The following is a 15,283-nucleotide window of genomic DNA, read 5'->3' as shown; positions in this document are numbered from 1 at the left end:
TAATTAGTAAAAAGAGTAAGGGATTTATTTATAAAAAGGAGAGCTAACTAGGTAAGGAAATATACTTTATTTTAAATAAACTAATAATATAATATTTATATAATATACCTTACCTAGTAATAATAAGTTAATAATTTACTATTATTAAATAATAACTAATAGTATTAAGATATTAGAATATAATATAATTAGTTATAAATAGGTTAAGAATAGGGCTAGTAAGTACTAGCTACCTAAGTAGCTAGGACTAGAGTAGGAGTAATTATAATATATAAGCTACCTAAAAGAATTTTCTAAGTATAGAGGCTATAGTAAAAAGTAAATAAACTAAGGTTACTATAAAAACACTCTTTAGTAATATATATATAGGCTAATAAGTATAGGCCTTAGGTAATAGCCTAGTATAAGTACTATATATATATTAATATATACTAACTTAGGTAAGTAGGGTATAATAGGCTTATATTAGTATAGGTTGTTATGCTAGTAAGCACTATAGTAAATACAGTTAGCTAAGTATAGTGGATATTTAGTAAGATATACTATATATAGAGGCATATAGTAAATAGATTTATACTATATATAGTTATATATAATAGCTAGTTATACTATATAGTATATATATATAGTAGTTATACTATATAATAGTATATAAAGAAGTCTTAATACCTATAGCCCTAATATAAGGTGTTATAGGGGCTACTATAGTAGGTAACTAAGCTAATAAAGCTAGACTACTATAAAGGCACTATTACCTCCTATAAATAACTAAAATAACTACCTATAAGCTATTAACTACTAATATATATAACTACTAATTATTCCTTTATCCCTATAATTTCCTAATAATACTTAAGGTACTACCTATTTATATATTTAAACTATAACCTCTTTTTTTATAATTTATTTTATTAATTAATTAAGAATTATTATTATATAACTATTCCTATAAAATACCTTTATAAGCACTCTATATCTATAATCTTATAATTATTACCTACTTAGAATAGTAATCCTAATACTAATTAGTAATTACCTTTACCTTAATTATAAATTTTTAATAAAATACTTATCTTTTTTATACCTTTATAGCCTTATAACCTTTTAGAACTACCTATTCTATTAACTATAATATCTAATATAACTACTAGAAAACCTAATATACTATCTAATATACTTAATAACTTAACTAATAAAAAACCTCTAATTAAGTCTTTAGTATAATTCTATATAATTACCCTTAAGATCTTAAGCTATCTATTAACTATAATCTTTAATAAGGTATTTAAAAGCCTTACTTATCTTACCTATTTTTTCCTAGCTAACTAGAAATTATTCTAACTATACTCCCTTACCTAGAGTATTAAAGAAGCTATTAATCTTAATTAATAAACTACTATAATAATTATTTTCTATACCTTTATATATAATACTTACTATAAATAGTTTAATAGCTATCTTTAAAAATACTTTTATAAGGATTTTATTTACTAGATTAAAGCTAATTAGAAAAAGGTTAATAAAGAAATTCTTTATAAGTTTAAAGATTATCTTAATAATATTAAAATTACTTTATATACTAATAAAAAATAGTAAATTATTAAAACTATTTAAAAGACTATTTCTAATAAGTATATTAGTTATAAAAGTAAATACCCTTTTCCTTCTTTATAAAAAAGACCTTTTTTAATATATTATAATTAACTTTTAGTAAAACTATTTATTATTAAATTAAGATTTATAAAGAAGCTATTATTTAGTTTCCTTTTAACTAATAAATCTTTAAAACTAGTTAATAATAAAGGAAAAGATACTTATAGCCTTTTCTATCTAGATAATAATAACCTACTCTAAATAGCCTAGGTACTAGTACCTTAATATATATTATTACTAGAACTATCTTAAGAAATACTAAAGAAAGACCTATATAGTATAAGAAATACCCTATTTAAATCTATAAAGATTTATTAAGACCTTTATATAACTAGACTTTTTTTAATATTTAATACTTTTTAAATATTTAACTTATTTATAGTAATTAATACCCTTTAAGTACTTAATACCCTTATATTACCTAATATCTTATAAGACTTTAGTTATAATAAGTATACTTAGCCTTTTATACTATAACTATACTAAAGGAACTTTACTTACTAGTATTATAAGAGGTAGGCTACCTAATAACCCTCTAAATATAAAATACTACTATTATCCTTATTAAGACTACCTATACCTTTACTATAGCTACTATAAAGACTATTATAACCTTTATATTAATAAAGAGTATTATTATTACCTTTAGGATTATTATTATTATCTTTATTATTATTATATTACTTTAATAATAAAAGGTATAAATAGCCTAAAAATAAACCCTTTAAGCTACTTATAATAAACCTAAATATACTAAAGTAAATTAATAGTATTATTAAAGAATATTAAAAGGCTAATAAGTATAATAAAAAAAGGTATAACTTCTTTTATATCTAGATATATAACTTTATTAACTATTATAATTAAACCTAGCTTCTAGAAAAGGCTTTACTATATATATTCTTATTAATACTTATTAGAAAAGCTTTAAAATACTATATTTAGGTAATTATAAACTATTAAATAACCTATAATAAGATAATTAAGGTAGTTTATAACTAATTTAAGCCTTTATTAACTTAGAACCTCTATATAGATAAATAAAAGTACTTTTTATTAAATAAATTAATAAAAAAATACCTTATAAAGTCTATTATTAACTACCTTAAGCTACTAGTTAATAAGATCTAGATTCTATACTAAAGACTATTTTTTATACTTAAAAATATAACTATACTTATTAAGACTTAAAATATACTAAAAAGTATTATATATAATAATAAAGCCTATACTATAATCCTTATATAATCCCTAGAATATTATAAAAACCTAATTTTAATATTCTAATAATTAATATATATATATAAATAAACCTATTTAAAGTATTAAAACTTTTATATTAATAAATAATTCTATAATACCTAAATCCTTCTAAAAAAACAACCTAGTAGCTTAAATAACACCTTAAAGTACTATTTTATATATTAGAAAGAAGGCTATTAATTAATAAACTATACTAAGAAGGAATAGAAAAGTACTTATAATACCTAGAATGCCTATAAAATCTACTAAAAACCTTTAAATAATAAAAAGTACTAGGCTTTTTTAGTAGCCTTTAAAAGAACCTTAAAAAAGATACTACTAATTTAGAATAAGGTTAATACCTATATTATTACCTTATCTTTTAATAAAGATAACTTTTTAGTAAATAAATAAAAGAATATATAAGTATTCTTTTTAAAAGCTATTAAAGTTTTTATTATAATAAAAAGCTAATCCTTTAAAAAGATTATATATTTCTTTACTAATACCTTTATTAAATATACTATCTATATTAAAGATCTATTCTAAAGTATCTTTAGTATATTTAGCTATAAAAAATAATATATAAAAAATATTTTTAAAAAAATCCTTTTTAATATAAATACTATTAATACTTTTAATATTAATATAATATAAATAAAAATACTAATAAAACTAATTCTAAGCCTTTAGGTTATAAAATTAGCCTTAACTATAATAATATACTTTAATATTAGCTTTATAACCTTTATTAATAAGATTATAATACCTATAGTACTTAGAGTAATTATATTCTAAATACTACTAACTATTATACTATTCCTACTTTCTATTAAGAATATAGATACTTTAAGGATTTAGCTAGATAATATTAATAATATACTTTACTAAGAATAGTTAAAAGTCCTTATTATAAAATACTAGGAATATCCCTAGTAAATACTATATATTATTAAAGCTATTACTTTCTATTTAATAAAAGGAAAGCTCTAATACTTATATTACTACTTTAAGTACCCTTTAATAGCCTACCTTAGCTAGATACTAGAATATATAGAAAAGGAATTTAATAAAAAAGTACTAAACTACTTAATAACTACTTATAAATAATACTAGCTATATACTAAGTCCTTTAGAAGATTCTAATTTACCTTAAAAAATAAGTATAAATTTAACTATAAAATACTAACTAATATAATATATTTTAATAATTAATAACCTATTCTATATATATTAAATACTACTATCTCCTTCTAGGTAGCTTAATTTCTTTATAAAAGTATAAAAAGCTCTTTAGAAAGTACTAAAAGCCTTTAAAATATACTCTAGTATTATTAGATTAATATATACCTTAAGCCCTTTAAATAGATTATTTATAATATTAAAAGTAACTTTTTATTTACTAAATTCTATAAATATACTAAAAAACTAAATATTTAAATATATCTAATATCTATAAAAGCTTATAATATAATTAATAAATTAGAATATTATTATATCTTTTTTTAATATATTTATAATATTATTTATAAAAAGCTATAAAATACTTTAAATACTAATAAGTACTTATAATTTACTATTAAGGCTATAAATAACTTTATTAGCCTTAATAACCTAGTACCTACCTTACTAGTCTTTAATACCTACCCTTACCTTTTAAAAGGCTCTTTATTATACTCTTTAATAGCCTAATATACTAAAGCCCTTTAAAAAATAACTAATACTATTTAGAAAGCCCTCTCCTTATAGTAAGTATATAAGGTACTAGCTATATATAATAGTCTTAATATAAGCCTTCTATACTACTTATTATTATAATTAAATATTTATATTTAATATAAAGATAATAGTTAGATTAGCCTTTATAAGCTAATAAATATAAATACTAGAAAATATACTATAAAAATACTATTTAAATCTATTAACTTTTATATAACTACTATATACTTATTCTTTACTAAAAAGAACCTAGATATAAACCTAGAAGTACTATAAGCCTTTAAAAATAATACTAATAATAAGTATAACTTTAATAATAACCTAGACTATAATTATTAAGCCTTTAGGATTATTAAAGCCTTTTTAAAGCCTATTAAGACTACTTTAAAACCTATTAAAACTATTCTAAAGCCTTTTAAGGCTATTTTAAAGCCTATTAAATAAATCTAAGTTATTATTCCTTATAAGCCTAGGTATTTATAAGTAATTCTTAATATAAAGATAAAATACTAACCTATAAAGTATTAAATTTTATTAAAAATAACTAAAGATAAAATATTTCTTTTTATTAAAAAGAAGAATAATATAAAATACTACTTAAAGCTTTAAAAAAATAGTATATTTCTTAATAATAAGCCTTTATTCTTTACCTTTATTAAAAAGAAGTTATAAAGCCTTTTAGAATATAAAGTCTTTTAATTTATTAAATTTAACCTTATTATTTACTATAAATACCTATTTAAGTTCTAAATAATTAATAAAATTAAGTTTAATACTATTAAAAAACCTATAGAAAAAATATATATAGTTTTATATAATTATTAAGATTATAGTAAAGATATACTACTTACCTAATCTAACTATCTAGAAAATAGGCTAATACCTAATCTTAGGCTTTATATTAACCTAAATCTAATAAGGTTAGCTATTATAGCTTTAGGATATTATCTAGGCTTATATATAGGCTAGAACTTATTTTTAGTAGTATATTTTTACCTAGATTCCCTTAAAACTCTACTATCTTTACTTTAAAGGTATTATTATTAAGGTTATCTTACTACTATATAGTATCCTTAAGTCTAGTACTTACTAATAGGTAATATACTTTACTTACTATCTTAAGAAGCTTAGAATATTATTATTAATTTATAACTAATACCTTTTACTAGCTTTAAGCCTTAATCTAGATATTATTAGTATATAGATTAATAATATAATTAGTCTTAATATTATTATTTTTAATAAATAAAAAGCTAATACCTTTATTATTATTAGATTCTAGGCTAAGCTAAAAAAGATCTATTAATATTTAATAAATATTATATCTTTTTAAGTATTAATAATACTATTCTAATAATCTTAAAAAGATAATTAGAAAAACTTTAATTACTAATTAACCTAAAAAAGTATATTAAGTAGTAAGCTTAAAATACCTACTTAGCCTTAATTTACTAATTAGAAACTATATTTAACCTATTTATTATTATATAATTTAAGAAGCTTAAAAAAAATAATTTTAAATACCTAAATACCTATATTTAATAATAAATTAAAAATACTACTTAAAGCCTTTAGTATTTACTAATCTAGTTAGGAATAACTAAGTTATTTATTTTTATTAATAATTCCTTTACTAATAATAAAGATTTAAGTTCTTAGCTAAGATATATAATTATTTTAAATAATAAAGAACCTATTAACTATACTAAAATTACTATTTAAAGTAATATTATTACTTAAAGCTTAATAAAAAGTAAGTATATTACTTAAAGTATATTAGTATTAAAGTTATATAGTATAATTCTAAATACTAATATAGATTATACCCTTTTTATTATTTTAAATAGGATTATAAAGTTAATAGGCTTAGTAATAGTTTTAATAGTAATTTATATAGATTTATTTTTACTATATAAATACCTAATAAAGCTTAAAACTACTAAGAAAAAGTACCTAATAATTAATATTATAATACTATACTAGTTCTATAAATACTATAAGCTTACTAAGGTTTATTAGATTAATAGTAATAATAACCTTATAAATATACTAATAAAGACTACTTTAAATAAAGTACTATAAAAGCTAGTTAATAATAATTAGTTAATACTATATATTTAAGGCTAGGTTAACTATATTATAAAAGCTATAAAAAGGCCTAAAGGCTATATAACTTAGTTAAAAAAAGAGACTACTAGTATTATACTAATAAGTACTATAATAAATATAGTTAGCTAAGTATAATAGATATTTAGAATATATATTATATATAAAAGTATATAGTAAATAAATTTATACTATATATAGTTATATATAGTAGCTAGTTATACTATATAGTATATATATAGTAATTATACTATATAATAATATATAAAGAAGTCTTAATACCTATAGCCTTAATATAGGGTATTATAAAGGCTATTATAGTAGGTAACTAAGCTAATAAAGCTAGACTACTATAAAGGTATTATTACCTCCTATAAGTAACTAAAGTAATTACTTATAAGCTATTAACTACTAATATATATAACTACTAATTATTCCTTTATTCTTATAATTTCCTAGTAGTATTTAAGGTACTACCTATTTATATATTTAAACTATAACCTCTCCTTTCTATAGTTTATTTTATTAGTTAATTAAGAATTATTATTATATAACTATTCTTATAAAGTACCTCTATAGGCACTCTATACCTATAATCTTATAACTATTACTTACTTAGAATAGTAATCCTAATAAGATAAGTATAATATATATAATTAGGGTAATAAAGAAGGAAAGGGGGTATATAAAGGAGTTAGGCTTAGCCTAAGGCTACTATAGGTATACTCTTAGTATACCCCCTTTATATACTAGAGTAGATAGATAGACTAGCTTTCCTTTCTTTTTTACTCTATAAAAGAGTTAATACTATTATAATACCTACCTATAAATATCCTAAGGCTAGTCCTTAATATCTTATTACTATTTCTAAATAAGATTCTTTATAGTTTTATTATTATAAGCTTTAATTAAGATAAAGCTATTTTTTTAGCCTTTTAATAGTAATTTATTAAGATTACTAAATCTTAGTATATTAGTTATTTTTAGCTTCTATTTAGCCTAATTACTTTTAAATTTAAGTTTTAAGATATTTAATACCTCTTTTAATATTAAAGATATAGTACTAAATAATAAAAAAGGTAATAAGGCTATAAAGATTTTTTAGCTTATATATAGAAGTTAAGTTACTAATAGTATTATTTACTAAGGAAATAGAACTTTAAGATAATAAAGAGGATAATAAGCTAAATATATAGTCTTTCTTTTTAAACTAAATACTTTATATTTTACTTAAAGGTAAGAAGTATTTAAGTAAATAATAAGGAATTCTTTTTACTAAATAAGTAGTTACTATATACCTTTTATAATAGTTAAGACTATAGATTATAGTAAGTAATTTAATAAGTATATTTATTTAGAGGCTATAACTATATTAAGTAAATTTATATTATAATATATATAAAATAAGTATATAAAGTCTATATATAAATTACTAAGTAAGGTATAATAGTAGAATTTCTTTTTCTTTATATAGAATTTTTATAGTAAATAGACTTATTAAATATACTCTAAATTAGCTAGAATTTAAGGTCTTTCCTTTTCTTATATATAAAGAGTTATAAATTTCTTAAGTTTTATAATAAATATTAGCTTATATAGATAGTAAGTAAATTTAATAAGAAATTAATACTTTCCTTTATTTTATTAATAGCTTTTATAATATAAGTACTATTAGGCTTATAACTTATTAGGACTAATAAGGTATATATAAGGTAAAAGGTAAAGTTATTATATTATATAACTTCTATCTAGTTATATAGTATAGATAAGTACTAAATATACTAGGTAATAGGAGATTATTCTTCTAGCTTCTAAGCTACCTATTATTATATATAAGGTAAGAGGTAAAGTTATTATATTATATAATTTTTATCTAGTTATATACTATAGGTAAGTATTAGATATACTAGGTAATAGGAGATTATTCTTCTAGCTTTAAAGCTACTTATTATTAAATATAACCTTCTTAATATAAATAAAACCTAGAGAAAAGGAAGGTAATTAATAGGCTTAGCTAGCTAGAGTAATATAGGCTAAATATAGGCTAGGATATAGATAAAAACCTAGTATTTAGTATTAAAAGGGGTTTTATTAAACCCTTATATACTTTAGAATAAGACTATAAAGAATTCTATAAAATATAGTTAAGGTTTTCCTTTAAGTACTCTAGTTTTTCTTTACCTTATAATTAGTAAAGATACTAAATAGATTATTTAGTTTAATTAGTATATAAATTTTTTATTATTATTATATTAATAATAAGGTTTTAAAATTAGGTATACTATATAGCCTTAATATTATTAAGATTAATAGGGTATATATAGGGTAAGAGGTAAAGGTATTATATTATATAACTTCTATCTAGTTATATAGTATAAGTAAGTACTAAATATACTAGATAATAGGAGATTATTCTTTTAGCTTCTAAGCTACTTATTATTACTCCTACTTAATCTATATTAACTAGGAAAAATAACTAGAAAAATAAATAATAGAATAAAATAGTAACTATAAAGAATAAAATAGTAACTATAAGGAAAAGTAGTAACTACTATAGCTACTATAATATACTATAATAGTAGCCTAATTCTCTTACTTACTAATAAATATAATAGTACTTATTAGTATATATAAGTTATTTTTTTCTTTTAAGTATAAGGTAGCTTATAATTATACTAGGTATAGGGTAGTTTATAGTTATATAGAAGGCTTTATTATTATATTAGGGGTTTTATAATTATTATATTTTTTATTTTTTACTTATAAGGTAATTTAACTAAAAGACCTATATAAATAAATTTTATAAAAAATAAAAGTTATACTATAAACTATATTTAATAAGGGTATTTTATCCTAAAGGCTATAAGATATATAAAAGACTATTAGCTAAGGTATACTAAGTATTATACTAATATTAAGTATACTATACTAATACTATACTAATATTAAGTATACTATACTAGTACTATACTAGTACTATACTAGTATTAGGTATACTATACTAATACTATACTAGTACTAAGTATATTAATTAATTATAATAGTTTTAAAAGTAATAAAATAGTAATAAACTTATAAAGGCTTAGGCTTTTATAAGATTATAACTATAAGAAAGCCTTAATAACTATAAGACCTATAAAACCTTATAATTTATAGCTATAAAAGGCTTACTATAATACCTTTAGAAGGTAATACCTTAGAGGTTTAGTATTAGTTAGCTTATAATAGTTCTAAAAGTAATAAAATAGTAGTAAATTATAAAAAAGCCTTAATAGCTATAAGACCTATAAAACCTTATAACTTATAATTATAAAAGACTTATTATAATACCTTTAAAAAGTAATACCTTAAAGGCTTAATACTAATTAGCTTATAATAATCTTAAAAATAATAAAATAATAATAAGCTATAAAAAAGCCTTAATAGCTATAAAACCTATAAAACCTTATAACTTATAATTATAAAAGGTTTATTATAATACCTTTAAAAGGTAATACCTTAAAGGTTTAATATTAGTTAGTTTATAATAGTTTTAAAAGTAATAAAATAGTAGTAAATAGAGAGCTTACTAGCCTTTAGAGGGTAGTACCTTAAAGACTAATACTAATAGAAGTATTAATAAAGAGCTTACTAGCCTTTAAAAAGTAATACCTTAAAGGCTAGTATTAATAAAAGTATTAATAGAAAGCTTATTAATCTTTAAAAAGTAATACCTTAAAGGCTAATACTAATAAAGATATTAATAAAAAGCTAGCTAGCCTTTAGAAAGTAATACTTTAAAGGCTAATACTAATAATACTAATAAAGAATTTACTATAATACTTATAAAGAATAATACTTTAAAGATATAAAGCTAATTAACTATAATACTTATAGAATAGTTTTAATAGATAATACCTTAAAGACTAAAGGCTTTAAAAGTATAATACTTTTAAAATAAACCCCTAGAAAATTATAGCTTAAAAGGTACTTAATATAATCCTAAATAGTATTTATACTTATAAAAGGCTAGCTTTAATAATAGCTTAGTTATAATATTAGTAATATTCTTAATATTTAGAATTTAATTAAAGTTTAATTAGTATAGTATATTCTTATTATATAATTAATAGTATTAAATATTTATATACTTTATATAGGGGTATTTTTAAATATTAGAAGTTTAGGTAATAGTACTAGAGTTATTAGCCTAAATAGTAGTTTTAATATATATAGGCTTTTCTTTAAGGGTTTTTATAATAATATAATAAAGCTATTAAATCTAGATAGCTTTTTAGGCTATATTATACTAGAAAATATACTTTACTTTAATAGTTAAGTATATAATAATATTCTATAGTTTTAAGTATTAAAATATAATACTACTTCCTAAGGTAATAATAAAGCTATTAATAGATTTATATATTTATTAGTAGCTAATATAGTTAGTATTATAATAAACCTAAGGTTCTTTATTAGGTCTTATAAAAATAAGTTTATAGTTAGTAATACCTTTAATATATTATAGAAACTATTTTAGGCTAGTAATATATTCTATTAGTAAGGTAATTATAAATCTATAGTAATAGCTAATAATAAAGTAGATATTAGGCTTAAAGTAGTTAGAAAAATAAATTAGGCTTTTATAGGTTTTAGTATACTAGCTATTTTTAATAGTTAGTTATTATTTAATACTTTTAATAGTAGGACTTATTAGTAAATTATAAGGTTTATAATTAAAAAGGCTAGCTTTTTTTAAAAAGGCTTTAATATATTTACTTTAAGAGAATATAAAGGTTTTTATATATTAGTTTTAATAGATATTAATATTAAAATAGTAATTAATAAAGCTTATATTTATTATCTTATAAGTATCTAATAAGGCTTTTTTAATCTTTATAATAATAATCTTATCTTTATTAATAATAAGAAGATTATTAATATAAACTATAATAATTAGGCTATTTTTATAAATAAATAAGGATTAATTAAGCTATATAGGCTTAAAGCTAAGACTTTAAGGTATTTTATAAAGGGTTATATACTAGATTTATAAGGCTTACTTTAGCTTATATAAGGACTTTAGTAGCTTTTATACTTTCTTAAGGTATTCTTTTTAATATCCTTTAAGTATTTTAATATAGACTTTAGTATTTATAAAACTATAAAGAAAGGTAATCTTAATATCTATTTACTTAACCTTAAGGTTTAAGGTAGCTATAATTACTAATAGTAAATATAATATTAAAATTTTTAGTATATTTATAAATATTTTATAGTAATTAAATCTTTTATATTAATTAAAACCTTTTACTATATATTAGGATTTTTAATAAATAACCTTATTATTAATACCTCTTTTAAGTTTATATATTTACTTACCTAGAAGAATAGTCTTATTTTTAGGCTTATTAACTATAATTATAATATAATTCTTTATTAAAAAGTTATACTTATTTACTATTAAGCCTTTCTACTTTTATAAATTAAGATAAAGAATAGCTTATTTATATATTATAGGTTCTTTATTATAAATAAGGTTATTAAATATAATAAGGTTTATTATATTATTAAGATTAAAATAAAGTATATATTAGTAATTTTAAGATATTAAGACTAATTTAATTAGAATTTTAATTTATATTATAAGTCTTTTTTCTTACTTAATAGTATTATTTAAAGCTAAAGATAAAGGTATTTTAAAAAGGTTAAATAGTATCTTATTAATACTAATAGTAAAGATAGAATATAAAGTTAATTAAATATCTAGTAATATTAATTTAAATTTATTATTATTTAGTATATATAAATAGCTAATAAAGTTATTATTATTAGCTAGGTTATAAATATTATTATTTTTATTAATAATTCTTAATACTACTAATATAAAGAATATAAAAAGTATTATTTATTTAGACTTTATAGTTAAGATAGTAGGTATATTATAGTACTCTATTATAAAGCTTTTACTAGTAAATAAGTTATAAGTAATTAGAGTAATTTCTATATACTTTTATCTCCTATTAATTACCTATTAATTTAAAGAGTAGTATATAGTTTTACTCTTATAGCTTAAGGTAGAGTTATTCTACTAAAGAAGGTTATATTTAAAATCTTTAAATAGCTAGTTAGGCTATTCTTAAAAGATAATATTATTAATAATTATTAGTTTATCAGGTTTATTAGTATTTAAGATAATATAGTTAGTTTAGCTTTTATATTTAATTAAGATATATAGAATAGTTTTAAAAACTATTCTTAAAATATAATAAGAGGTTTTTTACTACCTATAATTACTTATAATTTATAAATAACTAAGGTTTAATTTATTTCTAAACTATAGTTTATAAAGAGTTATTAATTTATTATTCTTTATTATAAGGTTATATTATTAAAAAGTAATATAGGCTTATACTATAACTAGCTAGAATTTAATTAATACTTTTAACTAATATATAATAAAAAAAAGCTTATTTTATAGTATTTTATTCCTAATCTTAATAATACTATTCTATTAATATTAATTAGTAATAGAATACTATAAGTATATACTTAAGGAAATATAAGAGTTCTTAAACTAGGTTATAATATTCTCTTCCCCTTAATCTAATTAAATAAAGTAGTATTTATATTTTAAATATTCTTATATTTTTAAGAGATTTAGTATTATATTAAATAGCTAAGATTTCTTTTTAATAAGGAATAGTTAATATATTCTAATATAATTATTAATAATAATAACTTAGTATTAATCCTTCTTTTAAAAGATAAATAGGGTATTAATAATATTAGTATAAAGGCTTTTAAAAGAATATATTTCTTTTTAGAATAAATAAATATAAAGGCTTTCTTTTTATCTTCTTATAAGATAGCTAATATAATATTTATATTAGCTAATAGGCTTTATACTAATAAAAATAAAAATAAGTTTAATAATATTCTATTCTTCTAAATATTTAAGTTAATTATATTATAACTTATACTTTAAATTATTTATTATATAAACTAATATATTAATACTTAAAGTAATATAGTTAACTATATAGACTTTAATAATTTATTAGGTAGTAAGAATAACCCTTTAATTCTTTATTATAACTACTCTTTCTTTATTAAAGACTATTATAATATTCTTTACTATTAGGTAGCTAATAAAGAATAGGCTTATTAGGGTACCTTTCTATAGAATACTATTATATAATTTTAAGGTAATTTTAAGACTTTTTATAATAATAATAACTATTCTATAAGTAATAGGTTTTAAAATAATATTAATAAGACTTTAAATATTAAGGCTTAAGTAAAAGAATAGGGTTTTATAAGTTCTTTATAATTTAAAATATAGCTAGATATATTAAAGTTAAATAGTATTAGTTTTTAATATAATATTATAAAAAGACTAAAATCTTATCTAGGTTTAATACTTATAAAAATACTATTTACTTTAAGTTAACTAAAGTATTATAAGTTTTAAAAAATAATAAAGGTAAATTAGGCTAGCTTAAAGTCTATAAAAGAACTTATATACTATTTATATTAAGACCAATAAAGCATATATAGGGTAAGAGGTAAAGTTATTATATTATATAACTTCTATCTAGTTATATAGTATAGGTAAGTACTAGATATACTAGGTAATAGGAGATTATTCTTTTAGCTTCTAAGCTACCTATTATTACTCCTACTTAATCTATATTAACTAGGAAAAATAACTAATAGAATAAAATAATAACTATAAGGAATAAAATAATAACTATAAGGAAAAGTAGTAACTACTATAGCTACTATAATATACTATAATAGTAGCCTAATTCTCCTACTTACTAATAGGTATAATAGTACTTATTAGTATATATAAGTTACCTTTTTCTTCTAGCTATAGGGTAGCTTATAGTTATATTAGGTATAAAGTAGCTTATAATTATATTAGGTATAGGGTAGCTTATAGTTATATAGGGGGCCTTATTACTATATTAAGGGCTTTATAATTACTATATTTTCTACTTTTTATTTATAAGGTAATTTAACTTAAAAACCTATATAAATAAATTTTATAGAAAATAAAAGTTATACTATAAACTATATTTAATAAAGGCACCTTATCCTAAAGGCTATAAGATATATAAAGGACTACTAGCTAAGATATACTAGGCACTATACTAATACTATATTAGTACTAAGTATATTATACTAGTACTATACTAGTACTATACTAATATTAAGTATACTAATTAACTATAATAGTCCTATAAGTAATAGAATAGTAATAAGCTTATAAAGGCTTAGGCTTTTATAAGATTATAGCTATAAAGGAGCCTTAGTAGCTATAAAACCTATAAAGCCTTATAACTTATAGCTATAAAAGGCTTACTATAATACCTTTAAAGAGTAATACCTTAAAGACTTAGTACTAGTTAGCTTATAATAGTCCTAAAAGTAATAAAATAGTAATAAACTATAAAGGGAGCCTTAATAGTTATAAGACTTATAAAACCTTATAACTTATAACTATAAAAGGCTTATTATAATACCTTTAAAAGGTAATACCTTAAAGGCTTAGTACTAATTAGCTTATAATAGTCCT

At 18.8% G+C, this 15,283-nt stretch overlaps 1 protein-coding gene across 1 annotated transcript in view; it reads left to right on the top strand.

Annotated features, from left to right (window-relative positions):
• CCM_09631 (uncharacterized protein) overlaps positions 1-15,283 on the top strand; it is a gene marked incomplete at both ends in the record, with an annotated part of 35,852 nt that overhangs the window by 13,492 nt on the left and 7,077 nt on the right. Inside the window, 30 exons of the mRNA XM_006674764.1 lie at positions 203-218; positions 697-707; positions 1,246-1,281; positions 1,864-1,869; positions 2,090-2,095; positions 2,690-2,699; positions 3,287-3,297; positions 3,793-3,798; positions 4,264-4,282; positions 4,627-4,643; positions 5,088-5,097; positions 5,683-5,696; positions 6,183-6,188; positions 6,472-6,483; positions 7,020-7,040; positions 7,425-7,451; positions 8,043-8,048; positions 8,537-8,557; positions 9,086-9,098; positions 9,671-9,682; positions 10,225-10,235; positions 10,745-10,760; positions 11,245-11,259; positions 11,844-11,849; positions 12,370-12,393; positions 12,894-12,901; positions 13,467-13,475; positions 14,060-14,066; positions 14,594-14,602; positions 15,108-15,112. Coding sequence (XP_006674827.1) covers positions 203-218; positions 697-707; positions 1,246-1,281; positions 1,864-1,869; positions 2,090-2,095; positions 2,690-2,699; positions 3,287-3,297; positions 3,793-3,798; positions 4,264-4,282; positions 4,627-4,643; positions 5,088-5,097; positions 5,683-5,696; positions 6,183-6,188; positions 6,472-6,483; positions 7,020-7,040; positions 7,425-7,451; positions 8,043-8,048; positions 8,537-8,557; positions 9,086-9,098; positions 9,671-9,682; positions 10,225-10,235; positions 10,745-10,760; positions 11,245-11,259; positions 11,844-11,849; positions 12,370-12,393; positions 12,894-12,901; positions 13,467-13,475; positions 14,060-14,066; positions 14,594-14,602; positions 15,108-15,112 — 390 coding nt within the window. The remainder of the gene's footprint in view (positions 1-202; positions 219-696; positions 708-1,245; positions 1,282-1,863; positions 1,870-2,089; positions 2,096-2,689; positions 2,700-3,286; positions 3,298-3,792; positions 3,799-4,263; positions 4,283-4,626; positions 4,644-5,087; positions 5,098-5,682; positions 5,697-6,182; positions 6,189-6,471; positions 6,484-7,019; positions 7,041-7,424; positions 7,452-8,042; positions 8,049-8,536; positions 8,558-9,085; positions 9,099-9,670; positions 9,683-10,224; positions 10,236-10,744; positions 10,761-11,244; positions 11,260-11,843; positions 11,850-12,369; positions 12,394-12,893; positions 12,902-13,466; positions 13,476-14,059; positions 14,067-14,593; positions 14,603-15,107; positions 15,113-15,283) is intronic.

This window comes from Cordyceps militaris (genome assembly GCF_000225605.1).
Source record: "Cordyceps militaris CM01 unplaced genomic scaffold CCM_S00010, whole genome shotgun sequence".
NCBI classification, from domain to species: domain Eukaryota; kingdom Fungi; phylum Ascomycota; class Sordariomycetes; order Hypocreales; family Cordycipitaceae; genus Cordyceps; species Cordyceps militaris.
The sequence above is the reverse complement of the archived record's forward strand: the minus strand, read 5'-3'. Positions and strand labels throughout refer to the sequence as shown.